The sequence below is a fragment of the Neovison vison genome, chromosome 13 (assembly GCF_020171115.1).
Source record: "Neovison vison isolate M4711 chromosome 13, ASM_NN_V1, whole genome shotgun sequence".
Taxonomy (NCBI): domain Eukaryota; kingdom Metazoa; phylum Chordata; class Mammalia; order Carnivora; family Mustelidae; genus Neogale; species Neogale vison.
The window spans coordinates 14,472,018-14,486,104 of NC_058103.1; the positions used below are offsets into that span (position 1 = coordinate 14,472,018).

At 46.5% G+C, this 14,087-nt stretch overlaps 1 protein-coding gene across 3 annotated transcripts; it reads left to right on the forward strand.

Moving 5' to 3' along the window:
* Positions 1–924: 924 nt before the first annotated feature.
* Positions 925–13,857, forward strand: LOC122893820 (acyl-coenzyme A thioesterase 1-like). Of its 3 annotated transcripts, none has more exons than XM_044231107.1 (3): positions 925–1,381; positions 4,573–4,775; positions 13,673–13,857. In XM_044231107.1, exons 1-3 carry the CDS (start codon positions 925–927, stop codon positions 13,853–13,855), a joined length of 843 nt encoding a protein of 280 aa, XP_044087042.1. In that variant the 3' UTR covers positions 13,856–13,857. The 3 variants fall into 3 exon arrangements, with proteins under 3 accessions (XP_044087042.1, XP_044087043.1, XP_044087041.1); XM_044231108.1 differs by lacking the exon at positions 13,673–13,857 and adding an exon at positions 11,055–11,565; XM_044231106.1 differs by lacking the exon at positions 13,673–13,857 and adding an exon at positions 6,640–7,349.
* Positions 13,858–14,087: the final 230 nt, after the last annotated feature.

A 14,087-nucleotide genomic window follows, 5' to 3' on the forward strand; every position in this document is an offset into this window, starting at 1 on the left:
ATTGGGAAGTGCCACTTGTTTCCTGCCAGAACTCTGACACAACTCAACAACACGGAGACTGTCAGTGACCAGATCTGTGAATTAAAAAGTAAAACTCCAGGGGCGCATGGGTGACTCAGTGACTTAAGGGTCTGCCTTCAGCTGGGGTCCTGATCCCAAAGTTCTGGGATCAAGCCTCACATCTCCCCAAGAAGCATGCTAGTCCCTCTCCCTCTGCCTGCCCCTTCCCTGTTATGCCCCAGTGCTCTCTCTAAATAAACAGATCTCAAGAAAAGCAAATCTCTTACTGGGCACTTGCTATACAATTTGATCCGTGCAGTGTTTCTACATAGGGTAGCCCACATATTCATCACAATATGCCTTTTACAGACAAAGAGGCTGAATTCAGAGCCTTAATTACACATCTTGCTAAATAAGGATCAGCAGGATATTAAGGAGCAGGATCAGACTGGAATTCAGATAAATCTCACTCCATCAACATCTACCTGCTCTGGAAGCACCCTTGGTACCCTTGACTCTGGGGGAAAGGCTCTGTAAAGGACTGAGGCAAAGGAAGGAGTAGGCTGTTTCTCCACTGCTATCTGAATTACAGTCACCTGGGATGCTTTCTACAACTCCAGATTCTTGGAGCTGCCATCGTTTTTCCCCATCTCAGCCTTCTTTGTACCTCTATTCCACACTTACCGCGCCGGATTGCAGAATCAATAATGAACTCTTAATTTGGCAGCTACTTTCTTCCGACCAGACACTAGTAGATTTGCACAAACACTAGGAGACCTCACACAGCGGCTGAGGGTATCCCACGTGCGTCCAACATGCGATGCGCAAAGGTTCCAACTGCAACTGCTTCCCAGGGAGGTGGAGAGAAGCCTGGATAAACACGTGACTGGGAAGCCTGCAATCCTCAGTTCAGCAGAAATCAGGATGCCTGCGACCTGGATCCTGGAGCCCCCGGGCCGCAGCGGCTGGGACGAGCCCGTGCGCGTGGCCGTGCGCGGCCTGGCCCCGCGACAGCCCGTCACGCTGCGCGCGTCCCTGCGCGACGAGAGGGGCGCGCTCTTCCGGGCCCACGCGCGGTACGAAGCCGACGCCGGCGGCCTCCTGGACCTGACGCGCGCGCCCGCGCTGGGCGGCAGCTTCGTGGGGCTCGAGCCCATGGGGCTGTTCTGGGCCCTGGAGGCCGAGAAGCCCCTGGTGCGGCTCGTGAAGCGGGACGTGCAGACGCCCTTCGCCGTGGAGCTGGAGGTGCTCGACGGCCACGAGCCCGACGCGGGTCGTGTCCTGGGCCGGGCGGTGCACGAGCGCGAGTTCCTGCGGCCGGGCGTGCGGCGGGAGCCGGTGCGCGCGGGCCGGGTGCGCGCCACGCTCTTCCTGCCCCCAGGTGAGCGCCCGGGGTTCGAGGCTGTTCTGGAGAACCGGGGTGGGGGGAGTCCCGGGACCCCGGGCGGCCACTTGGCTGGCCCGGGGAACCACGTGATTGAGGAATTTTCCTAAACTCGTCTGCACACTCCAGAGTCTATCATGGATTCTTGATAGTTTTTTTTTTTTTTCACTTTAAGTTTCATGGCACTTCCTAGAGTCACTGCCACTCCTTAGCTGTACGCTAAAATGTGCATTCAACATGCTCAGAAAGTGCATTTATTTCAAATGCCAACAGGCGGCTGTGTTTCAGATACCAGTATTAGGTAATGACTTATCGAGAGTGATCTTGGCCTCTTTCCAAGGAAGCTAAACGTCACAGGTAGAGGTGGCGCTCCCCAATCCTAAAAAAACAAACCGATGGCCACCTTCTCCCATCATGAACAGTCTGTCAGTGATTCTTTTTATTTTTTTTTTTTTTTTAGATTTTATTTATTTGAGAGAGAGAGAGTGCACAGAAACAGCAGGGAGAGGCAGAGGGAGAAGAGGACTATCTGCTGGGCAAGGGATCCCAAAGATGTGGGAGCCAATCCCAGGACCCTTAACCGACTGAGCCTCCCAAGCACCTGTCAGTGATTCTTAAAAACTTTTTAAAAAATTTATTTTATTTTATTTTATTATTTGACAGAGTGCACAAACAGGGGGAGCAGCAGGCAGAGGGTTAGTGAGAAGCAGGCTCCAAGCTGAGCAGGGAGCCTGATGCAGGGGTTGATCCCAGGACTCTGGGATCATGACCTGAACTGAAGACACATGCTTAATGACTAAGCCAGGCAGGCATCCCTGTCCGTGAGTACTCATGTGGGATGCCTTTTCCCCACACCCAGGGACATTTGGCAGTATCTGGAGACATTTTTGTTTGTCACAACCGAAGCGGTGGAAGGGGATGTTACTGGTTTTTAGTGGATAGGGGCTAGAGATGTTATTAAACGTTCACAGTGCACAGGGCAGTCCACACAACAAAGAAAAATCATGCTCAAAATGTCTGTAGTGCTGGGGTTGAGAAACCCTAGTCTAAGTAAAAAGGTGCTTACTACGTAAAATGAGCGTGGAAACAAGACCCCTGACCCAACTCTTAGAATCAGATTCCCGACTGAAACCCCTCCTATATAGAAATGCTGGAGTTGCTGCATCTCACAGAATCCGTAAACAATTCCGTCATTCTCCAAAACAAGAGGCCCTGCTTTATTCTTAAAGCGCATCAGCAATTCACAACCTTAACTAGAGGCTGCACACTCAACTGTGAACTCCTGCCACTGCAGTAAGATTTAACACAACTCTCTATGTGCATATTCCTACAGGTTTGCCCAGAGATACAGTAGGAGCTCAATAAATTGCACCAACTGATTCAATATGAATCGCCCCCAGGGGGGGCCTGGATGGCTCAGTGGGTTAAGACTCTGCCTTAGGTTCAGGTCATGATCTCATGGTCCTGGGATGGAGCCCCATGTAGGGCTCTCTGCTCAGCAGGGAGCCTGCTTCCTCACCGCCCACCGCCTCCCCCCAGCCTACTTGTGATTTCTCTCTCTCTCTCTCTCTGTAAAATAAATAAATAAATAAATAAATGGATCTTAAAATAAAAAAAGAATCTCCCTCAGGGCACCTGGTGGTTCCTTTAGTTAAGTGACCAGCTCTGATTTCAGCTCAGGTCATAACCTCAGGTCATGATCTCAAGACACCTGCTTGAGAATCTTTCCCTCTCACTCTGCCCCTTCCCCTGTTCCCTTGAATGAGTCCTCACTCACTCTCTGAAATAAATAAAAGCTTAAAAAAGAATTAAAGAGAATCTCCACCCAAAAACCTTTCACCACCCATCAGGGCATCTGATATTCCACTCAAGTCAATCTTCCATTAACTATTTCAATGTCTACTATGTGATCCATTAAAAGTTGTTCTCTGTCTCAAAATCTTTTGTAGGGGCGTCTTGGTGGCTCAGTCAGTTAAGCCTCTGCCTTCAGCTCAGGTCATGATCCCAGGGTGCTGGGATCAATCCGCATTGGGCTCCCCGCTCAGTGGGAAGCCTGCTTCTCTCTCTCCCACTCCCCATGCTTGTGTTTCCTCTCTTGGGTCTTTCTCTGTCAAACGAATAAATAAAATCTTTTAATAAAAAGTCTTTTGTAAATAATGTAGAAGAATTCAATCATTTAACAAATATGTATTAAGTCAAGGACATGCTACATACTGGGGCGGAATAGATACCAAAGTCAGACATGGTCCTCACTGTACTTAGAGCCTCATAAAGGAGCCAGGTGACTATACTTGCACTTGCAGATGTGGCAAGTGCTGTGATAGAGAAAGTAAAGGCCCAGGGTGCTAGTGGGAACGTATATAATACTATCTGAAAAAAAAAAAATGCTATCTGACTCAACTCAGCCTGGAGGGAGACCTAGGACGTCTACTTCTGCCTTCTGGGAAAGGAGATATAAATGTAGGTTTGAAAACTGAGGGGTCAGCCAGGTCATAAAAACTAAAGAGGGGAGGACAATAGTGTGTACCACTTTCAAGAGCCAAAAAGAACAGCACATTTAGGGATGGTTTTATTTAAGGCTGGACTGGAGAGTGCAAGAACATAGGGAGTATATCTAATAAACTCTTACGTGTGTAAAGCATTTTACAGCTCTCCAATAATTCTCAAATAGATTTCTTTTTTTCAAAAAAATATTGTGGGAAATCTACATTTCACCAAATGCTATTTCTAATTTGGTATATCTACATAAAAAAATATGTGACGGAGTGCCTGGTTGGCTCAGTGGGTTAAAGCCTCTGCCGTCCGCTCAGGTCATATTCCAAGGTTCTGGGACTGAGCACGGCATCAGGCTCTCTGCTTAGCAGGGAGCCTGCTTCCCCCCAACACACACACCCCCGCCCCTGCCTGCCTCTCTGCCTGCTTGTGATCACTGTATTTCAAATAAATAAAATCTTAAAAAAAAAATGTGAAAAATTCTGGAGTAAATAAAACATTGTGTTCCCCCTCCTTTTTCCCTGAAGGTTACTAAAAGAAAAAAATAAAGCAAATTTTTAAAAAGGGTCCTTTTTCCACCCAGTCCCCCACCCTGAACCTTCCCTGCTTCAGAAACTTCTCTTTGCTGGCTGCCAAAGTCTGAAACTCAGTCTTTTGAGAGTCTAAAGCTCCTTATGATTTGTGGTGCTTTCTAGGTGCAGGACCCTTCCCTGGGATCATCGATCTGTTTGGAACTGGTGGTGGCCTTTGTGAATATAGGGCCAGCCTCCTGGCTGGACATGGTTTTGCTGTGCTTGCTTTGGCTTACTTCAGATTTGATGACCTCCCTGAGAATTTGGAAGATATGCACCTGGAGTACTTTGAAGAAGCTGTGAACTTCATGCTGCAGCATCCACAGGTGGGTTCTGCTGCTTGCCTGGATGCAGAGGAGAGGGAGTAGAGCAGACACAGGACTGGATTCAAAAACCCTACCAGGACACAGGGGCATAGAAAGATGTCGTGAGACACCAAAGTCCTTCAAAAGTTACTAGGATTCTTCTTTTCGTTTCTACCCATCTTTCTCCAATCTCTTAAGACTCAGCTGTTTATTTCCCTTTAATTATTGACCATAATTCAAAGGGCTCTACTAAAATGTTAGTAACCTTACATTCTTTTTTTTTTTTTAAATTTTATTTATTTATTTGAGAGAGAGAGAGACAGTGAGAGAGAGCATGATCGAGGAGAAGGTCAGAGAGCGAAGCAGACTCCCCATGGAGCTGGGAGCCCGATGTGGGACTCGATCCCGGGACTCCAGGATCACGCCCTGAGCCGAAGGCAGTCGTCCAACCAACTGAGCCACCCAGGCGTCCCTAACCTTACATTCTGATTCTCCATCTACCACCACACGGCCTTATAATCCTGAATAAGACAACTGCTTTCTCTGAGGTTCAGCTTTTTTCATTTATAAGGCTATTCTAAATGTATAGCGGAAAACATTTGACTATTAAGAGACATTTTAGGACATTTGAAAAGGGAGTATACTTGATGATATTAAGGAATCATTAATTTTGTTAAGTGTGATGATGGTATTATGTTTTTTTTTTAAATTTTTTTTTAAAGATTTTATTTATTTATTTGACAGAGAGAGATTACAAGTAGGCAGAGAGGCAGGCAGAGAGAGAGAGGAGGAAGCAGGCTCCCCGCTGAGCAGAGAGCCCGATGCGGGACTCGATCCCAGGACCCTGAGATCATGACCTGAGCCAAAGGCAGCGGCTTAACCCACTGAGCCACCCAGGCGCCCAATGGTATTATGTTTTTAGAGAGAGTTCTTACATGAGACTGGAAAAAATAATCAAAACATTTTGGTATGATTGTAAATGGAATACATACTCTTCAACTATATACGCTTAAACCCAAATCTTCTACTGTTAAGTAATAAAATGTTCTGTCAGCTCTGTAGGGTACTCTAACTCTGCCAGAATCCAGGGAATGGTCTCTTAGCAGAGTTGCTAAAACCTAGATAATCTTGAACTGTGATTATTGGTTTATTAGAGGAGATAAGGCCCCAGGAAAAAAGAAGAGACCAGTATATACTATCAGTTCTGCCCTGAGACGTAGGCAAGAGGGGCTTCTGTTCTGGACCTTTTGTTTCAGAGGGTCACACTCTGGCCTTGCACAGGGTAAGGAGTCCAAGGGACCCAGGGAATGTATTCACCTGGAATTCGTGTCCCTTACACACACACACACACACACACACACACACCATGCCATTGTGATCTGGAGCCCCAGAATTCTTTGCCAAATAGCACTGATCCTGCTTCCAGGCCTCTCAAGGTGCATGATGGACCTAGGGGCAGGAAAAGAAGGAAGGTGGGCCAGGGATGGAGGACCGGACTGGCTCTCTGCCAGGCCACATCCCAGTACAGAACTTCAAGGACTCCCAAGCTTTCAGATTTTCCATTATGGAGGTATATTTATGAAGGTGGGAGCCAAAAATATATTAGAAGAGTTTGTTTATTTGATTTGTAACTTTTAAACACTTAGATATGGGGTGTATGGGTCTCCGTGTGTACTCTTGACCCAGTCGCCATGAATATTAGTGGAAGGCCTGTGTAGTAGGAAATCAATTGATTTGCTTCTTACAAGACACAGTTGAGCTTTGTGGGTTGCTGCATAAGGAAAGAAAGTGAATGACACTTAAGAAAGCTACCTAGAGAATATAAAAATCACCATTTATGTCCTCCACTTACAAATTCTGGGCTTGTTCTGTTTCTCTTCTTCAGGTGAAAGGCCCGAATGTTGGGCTTCTTGGCTTCTCCAAAGGAGGTGACCTGTGTCTCTCAATGGCCTCTTTCTTGAAGGGCATCACAGCCACAGTCCTTATTAATACCTGTGTGGCCAACACAATAGCTTCTCTGCATTACAAGGATATGATTATTCCCAGTCTTGGCAGTGACCCAGGGAGATGTACAATTAATGAGCTGGGACATTTGCATTTTATGGATGTTTGGGACAACCCACTGGAGGAACCCAATCACCCAAGTATTATTCCAGTGGAAAGGGCCCAGGGGCCCTTCCTGTTCATTGTTGGCATGGATGATCAAAACTGGAAGAGTCCCATCTATGCTCAGATAGCTTCTGAACGGTTACAAGCCCATGGGAAAGACAGACCCCAGATAATCTGCTACCCAGGAACTGGTCATTGTATTGATCCCCCTTACTTTCCTCCTTGCAGAGTTTCTGTACATAGAGTGTTAGGCAAAGCAATAGTCCATGGAGGTGAGCCAAAGGCTCAGTCAAGGGCACAGGTAGATGCCTGGCAGCAAATTCAAACTTTTTTCCGTAAACATCTCAGTGGTGAAGAATCTGCCCAGACCAGCAAAATATAACATTGTAGTAATCGTAGACCAGATACTATGAATAAATATCTAATTCATAGGGGCACCTGGGTGGCTCAGTCATTAAGCGTCTGCCTTTGGCTCTGGTCATGATCCCAGGGTCCTGGGATGGAGCCCCATGTTGGGCTCCCTGCTTCGCAGGAAGCCTGCTTCTCCCTCTCCCTCTCCCCCTGCTTGTGTTCCCTCCCTTGCTGTGTCTCTCTGTGTCAAATAAATAAATAAAATCTTTAAAAAATTAATTCATAGAACATGTATGGGTTTTTCTGAAGCACATAGGAAACTTTTGGCAACAAAATAATTATCTTAGCTTCTGGTCAGATTCTATTGGATTCCCAGACTTTGGAACCCTCCTTTCTTCACTGCCACCCCTTTCTCCCTGAACATTCCATATCATATAGGCTTAACCCTGATCTTATCCATAGGATCAATCCTAACCTGAAATACACGAGAAAGGTGAGAAGTACCTGCCCAACTCTTAATTGCTGGTCTAGCTTTGACCTGTGTTCTGGTTTTGAAGACTGAGCATCTGTATTGCTAAGAGATCTGTATCCCCTGGGGCGCCTGGGTGGCTCAATGGGTTAAACCTCTGCCTTTAGCTCAGGTCATGATCCCAGGATCCTGGGATGGAGCAGCATATTGGGCTGTCTGCTCAGCAGGGAGCCTGCTTCCTCCTCTCTCTCTCTCTCTGCCTGCCTTTCTGCCTACTTGTGATCTCTGTCAAATAAATAAATAAATAAAATATTTAAAGGTCTTTTAAAATTTTATCTATTTATCTTTTTAAAAACATAACATTTAGGGATGCCTTGTGTGTCTCAGTCCTTTAAGCTTCTGCCTTTGGCTGAAGTCATGCTCACAAGATCCTGGGATCAGGTCCCACATCAGGCTCATTGCTCAACAGGGTGCCGCTTTTGGCTCTGCTTGCTGTTCTCCCTGCTTGGGCGCACTCTCTCTCTGTCTCTGACAAATAAAATCTTTTTTTAAAAATTAAAAAAAAAAAAACACCTAACAGTTAAATTTCATGAGGGAAAAGTAATGGATCCTACAAAATCTAAGTGGGGATTCCAACTTAAGAGAGAGGGAATAAGGGCCTTTTGGGTGCCTTCCAACTCTGAGATTCTCAGAGGTGCTGGATTCCAGAACTTTGGACTTGTTCTTGCATTCTGAGGTTGGACATGACAGTCACAGATTAAATTTAACCCTCTTATTACCCAGTTCCAGGCTTCTCACAGGGCTCATTAGTCACTAACTTGGAGTATATCCTTCCAGAACCATTTTATATGCATGTACATGCAAATATTTGTTTGAATGTGAAAAATATGGTTTTATTTTGTGAGCCCTGGGGCTTTTCCTGGAAAACAAGGACACTCACGATGTAATTTTTTTCTGCATAAAAAACCACATTTTTAATACTTGGACCAGGCCCCAGGACAATAACGATTATTTCCATAGCGTATACATCTGTAGCGCTGCCTCATCTACACGTTTAAGCTTTAACCTTGGCAGTCTTTCTTAATCCCAGGCAAAAAAAATTTCAAGGAAGGAATTTGGCCAAAGGCTATTATTACACGTAGCCTCCTTCAACCAGGTTTAGGGAATTGTGACCCCTGGTGGCCAGGGAGGGACTTTCAAGAAAGAGACCGGCCAGCATTCTGTCAGATCAGTAACTTCTCTTCCTCGCCGCGTGGAGAAGTAGGTTGGGGAGGAGCTCCTGCCTCTTTTAAGCCGTCCCACGACGAGGAACCAAAAGCATGACCGACCCCGGGTCCTCCTAAGTCGCCTCTTTCAGCATTTTGCTGAGCGGCGCCCCAGGGACCCGTCGAGGGCCCTCCTGCCCTCCGGAAAAGCGGATGTCGCACTGGGACCCTCCGGTCCGGGCGCCGCTCGGCTCTTACCGCGCGGGCTGCCCCGCCCCAACCCCCGGGCTGCCCCGCCCCGCCCCGTGCCCGCCCCGCCCCGCTCTGCCCCGCCCCGCTCCGGCCAGCGGCGCCTGGGGACCACTGACTCTTCCTCCTGCTGCCGCCCGCCTGCGGGTGTCGTGTCCGAACCAAAGCCGCGAAGATCTGCGAAGATCTCGGGGTCATGTGGAGGGCTGCCCAGGCGGTGCTCGGAACCCCCAGGAAACCCCCTCCTGCCCCGCAGGTCTATGTCCCCATCGACCCTTCACTCCCAGAAGTCCGCGGCCCTGACTGTCACGCCTAAGACTGGGCTGGCCGACGAGCTCCTGCACAGTAAAGTGGACGACTTAGGCCCGAGGGAGCGGGCGACCCTGCGGCCGTCGGCCGTCAGCTACCGAGGCCGCCCCTTCCATTCGCTGGCGCACTACGAGGCGGACGGCCGCGGGCGCTTGGACCTGGCCAGGGCCCCGGCTTTGGGCGGCGACTTCACGGGCGTGGAGCCCTTGGGGCTCCGGTGGAGCCTCTCGCCGGTCGGCTGCGCGAATCCCTGCTTCAACCAGGTGCCGAGGGGCGTGGTGAGAAGCCCGCTCGAAGTGGAGGAAACCGTCCACCGCGCGCCGCGGCAGCCGGCGGTGTCGCTGGGCCAGGCGCTGGCCTCCGCTCAGGTGCAGCGCTGGTTCTGCAGCCCCGAGCTGCGCCGTGCTCGGCTGCAGGCCGGCCGCCTGCGGGGCGTCTTCTTGCTGCCCCCGGGTGCGTGAGGTCTTTTCGGCAGAGGGCTGCGCAGGGATTTGGGAAATCGATTTAGGAAAGCTGACTTGCTTTGCTGGCTAGTTTATCTCCAAAAAACCAAAACGAGTGCCTTAATTCCTTGATTTTGTCTCCCTAGAGTCCAGGTGGGACAGTCACTCTCCCAAATGGTGACTGGGATTTAAATTTAATCTGCTCGGGAACCCCTGTTCTGCCAGCTGCCGCTCCCTTTTGGGGTTGCCCTAGGGTTGCCCGCGCTATTCCTTGCGAGCGTCTCTGCTATAGTAAGCACAACGCTGCGGTACAGTTTCTAGCCTTAAGTATTTGGTTTACCTCTGTAATAGGCGGAGCTTTGTGTTCATTTGACTTTTCCAGTTATTCCTTGTAAAAATGACGAGAACAGTGGATCCAGATCTTTCACTGGTATCGGTTCAAGCTCCAACGTAACTGAAATCCTATTACACACATTGTTCACTTTTTTTATATACTGGTTTTACGTTAGGATACAGATGACACTTTTTTTTTAATATTTAATTTATTTATTTGTCAGAGATCCCAAGTAGGCAGAGAGACAGGCAGAGAGAGAGGAGGAAGCAGGCTCCCCGCTGAGCAGGGAGCCCCAAGCGGGTTCCATCCCAAGACCCGGGGATCATGACCGGAGCTGAAGGCAGCCACTTAATGACAGAGCCACCCAGGCTCCCCTCCTTTTTTTTTTTTTTAAGAGTCGAAAAGGTAGCAAGTTTACATACTGAGGATCAAATTGCTGAATTGAAGCAAAATTAACAAATTCTCAGTTATTTTAATGTTGTAAAACTGTGTTTGGAAAAATCCATTGCTGGAATAATTGGAGGACCTATGTGTTATGTCTTTTTTAAGGTTTGCTTTAGGCTTTCTGAAAGTAATCTTGAATCCAGAGATGCTTGAGGTTTATCTAATTTTAAAAAGAGCAGACCAAGATATGTCAAGGTATCTGAATGTTAAGACTATACTGTAAAAACCGCTACCTAAACATATACATTCTGGCTTTCACTTTGGTGACTAGGTGTGCCTTAATTTCTTCCTAGATTTGAAAATTTAGAGTGACCTTTGGCACTGCAATTTTAGATTTCTTAGTTTGGTTTATATTCTAATGTTCTTGCCTCTCAATCCCTTTTTTAGATTTATCTGGGACTTTCATTGGAATAACACAGAAGAATATATCTGAAAAATACTAGGAGGGAATTGGCTGAGACATTCCTCTCTTGGAATGGTGAATGAATAACGTAATCTACCACAGGAATGTTGAAAGAGAAATGACATCAACATCAGAAGGAAATAGTTTGACACTTTACTCTCTTTCCACTGTGAGGGAGCAAGAATTTACTGTCCCCTTCAAAGTCCTTCTAGCTGGATTAAGAATCAAATTGACATGAGACAGATTAATAGGAGAAAATGAAACTTAGCTTTTTATATACAGGGAATCCACACAGACATGGAAATTCCAAAGACAGTCAGGCAAAACGAAGTATATATGTCATCCTGAACTAAGGAGAAAAGGTTTGGGGTCTAGGACTTTGAAGGGAAGGAGTGCAGCTCACAGAGCAATAAGAAGAACTGATGTTTGGAAATTAGATTTTTTTTTTTTAAGATTTTATTTATTTATTTGACACAGCGAGAGAGAGAGAGAACACAAGCAGGGGAAGTGGGAGAGGAAGAAGCAGTCTTCCTGCTGAGCAGGGAGTCTGATGCGGGGCTCGATCCCAGGACCCCAGGATCATGACCCGAGCTGAAGACAGATGCTTAACCAACTGAGCCACCCAGGTGCCCCTGGAAATTAGATTTTTGCCCTGCCATATGGATGGCACTCAGATAAAATTGATCTCTGGTAGTAAACCTCATTCTGGGAAATACCCCTCACTTAGATTTTTCCATGTCACTAAGGGAGGGCAAAAGTTTCTCTTGAGCCTGCAGGGTCTCAATTGCCTTCAGCTCAAGATAACCCCCGTGCCAAAGTGGCATTTTCTGAGGACAACTCCCCTGAGCTCCTTCGAATTCAAAATAATTTTTATGTACCAACGTGGTTAATCTAGGGACAGCCTGCCTTTGGCACCAACGCCACACATACTGTTCATTTTATATTACACCATCAATAGACCTTTAAAATAGCAAAACTGTGTTTATTAGGGATTTTGGTGACTGTATCTTAAGCTCATTGAGAACTCAAAGGGCCTTTTTTTTTTTTTTAAAGATTTTATTTATTTATTTGATAGAGAGGCAGTGAGAGAGAACATGAGTGAGGAGAAGGTCAGAGGGAGAAGCAGACTCCCCATGGAGCTGGGAGCCCAATGTGGGACTCGACCCCGGGACTCCAGGATCATGACCCAAGCTGAAGGCAGTCGTCAAACCAACTGAGCCACCCAGGCGCCCCTCAAAGGGCCTTTTGCAATTGGACTTTTTTTCAATGAGGTATTATACTGTCACAACTCGAGACTGCCAGAACTATTTGCTTAGATTAATCAGGATTCACACTTCAAACCAAAACATTTTCCATATCTTTGGTGCAAATTTCCATATTTTTTTTCCATTTCCAAGTGATTTTCTCATAGGAAAAAAAGATAAAAAACATTCTTACATTTATAGCTTCAAAATAGCCAAAACAAGTATCTATTTCAACCACAACAATAAACCTATTTAAGCCAAAACAGATTTTTCCCCCAAGGCCAATAGGTGAATACTTTAAAACAGAAAAAAATCCTTAAACAATTTTTAAAGTTAAAAAATAGTAAAAAAAAAAAAATTTTTTTTTAAGATTTTATTTATTTATTTGACAGAGAGAGAAATCACAAGCAGGCAGAGAGGCAGGCAGAGAGCGGAGGGGGGAAGCAGGCTCCCTGCTGAGCAGAGAGCCCGATGCGGGACTCATCCTACCGAGCCGAAGGCAGCGGCTCAACCCACTGAGCCACCCAGGCGCCCAAAAAATAGTAAAAATTTTTAAAAATATAAATTATACAATTAGAATTTGCTTCAGAAAATGTTAGCCAGGCATCATAGTCCATTAAATGTCCTGTCATCTAATCCCAGATTAATCCTCTTTCCTGGTTTACAAGAGATGGTCCTTTTCCTGGTGTGATTGATATGTTTGGTGATGGAGGATTAAATGAATCTCAGAGCTAGTCTCCTGGCTTGTCGAAGTTTTGCTACTCTGGCTTTGCCATTTTATGGCTATGAAGATCTACCTCCAATCATGAAACTTAAATTTAGATTACTTTGAGGAGGCAGCTAAATTTGTGCAAAGTCAACTGAAGGTGAGCGGGATTGCAGAGAGAACCGTATTTAAAATTAACTCCTGGGGCGCCTGAGTGGCTCAGTGGTTTAAAGCCTCTGCCTTCCGCTTAGGTCATGATCCTAGCCAGGGTCCTGGGATCAAGCCCCACAACGGGCTTTCTGCTCAGCGGGGAGCCTGCTTCCTCTTCTCTCTTTGCCTGCCTCTCCGCCTACTTGTAATCTCTGTCTGTCGAATAAATAAATAAAATCTTTATAAATAAATAAATAAAATTAACTCCTTAGGGCCAGGAGAGCATGAATAAAGAAAAGTGGTGCTAATGGGCTGGAAAACATCTATAACAAATATCTGTTGAATGAATTACTGAATGGATAAATAAATGAATAAATAAGCTATCTGATACGTACATAAATGGTTTTCTTTATCTAGGGCTTTGCAATGCCATTAACAGTCATGCTTTCTCTCTGTGTCTCTGTCTCTGTCCTTGTCTGTCTTCTTTTTCTTCAATCTCCAGGTTAAAGGGCCAAACGTTGGCGTGATCGGTTCTGGCAAAGGGGCTGAGCTGGCATTTTCCATGGCTAGCTTTCTCCCAAATATAGGTGCCGTTGTAAGCATCAATGGCTGCATCTCTAACATGACTACTTCCCTTCATGTGGTAGATGCATCCTGCCAGGACTGCCTTTTTTTTTTTTTTTAAGATTTTATTTATTTATTTGACAGACAGACATCACAAGTAGGCAGAGAGGCAGGCAGAGAGAGAGAGGGGGAAGCAGGCTCCCCGCTGAGCAGAGAGCCCGATGAGGGGCTCGATCCCAGGACCCTGGGATCATGACCTGAGCCAAAGGCAGAGGCTTTAACCCACTGAGCCACCCAGCCGCCCCAGGACTGCCTTTTAACCTAACCGAGATAAAATCTCTGCTATGGGTTCA

Coding starts and splice junctions, on each gene's coding strand:
- LOC122893820 (XM_044231106.1), top strand. CDS start 925: ATGCCTGCGACCTGGATCCTGGAGCCCCCGGGCCGCAGCGGCTGGGAC. Junction 1,382..4,572: donor CACGCTCTTCCTGCCCCCAG/GTGAGCGCCCGG, acceptor GGTGCTTTCTAG/GTGCAGGACCCTTCCCTGGG. Junction 4,776..6,639: donor TCATGCTGCAGCATCCACAG/GTGGGTTCTGCT, acceptor TCTCTTCTTCAG/GTGAAAGGCCCGAATGTTGG.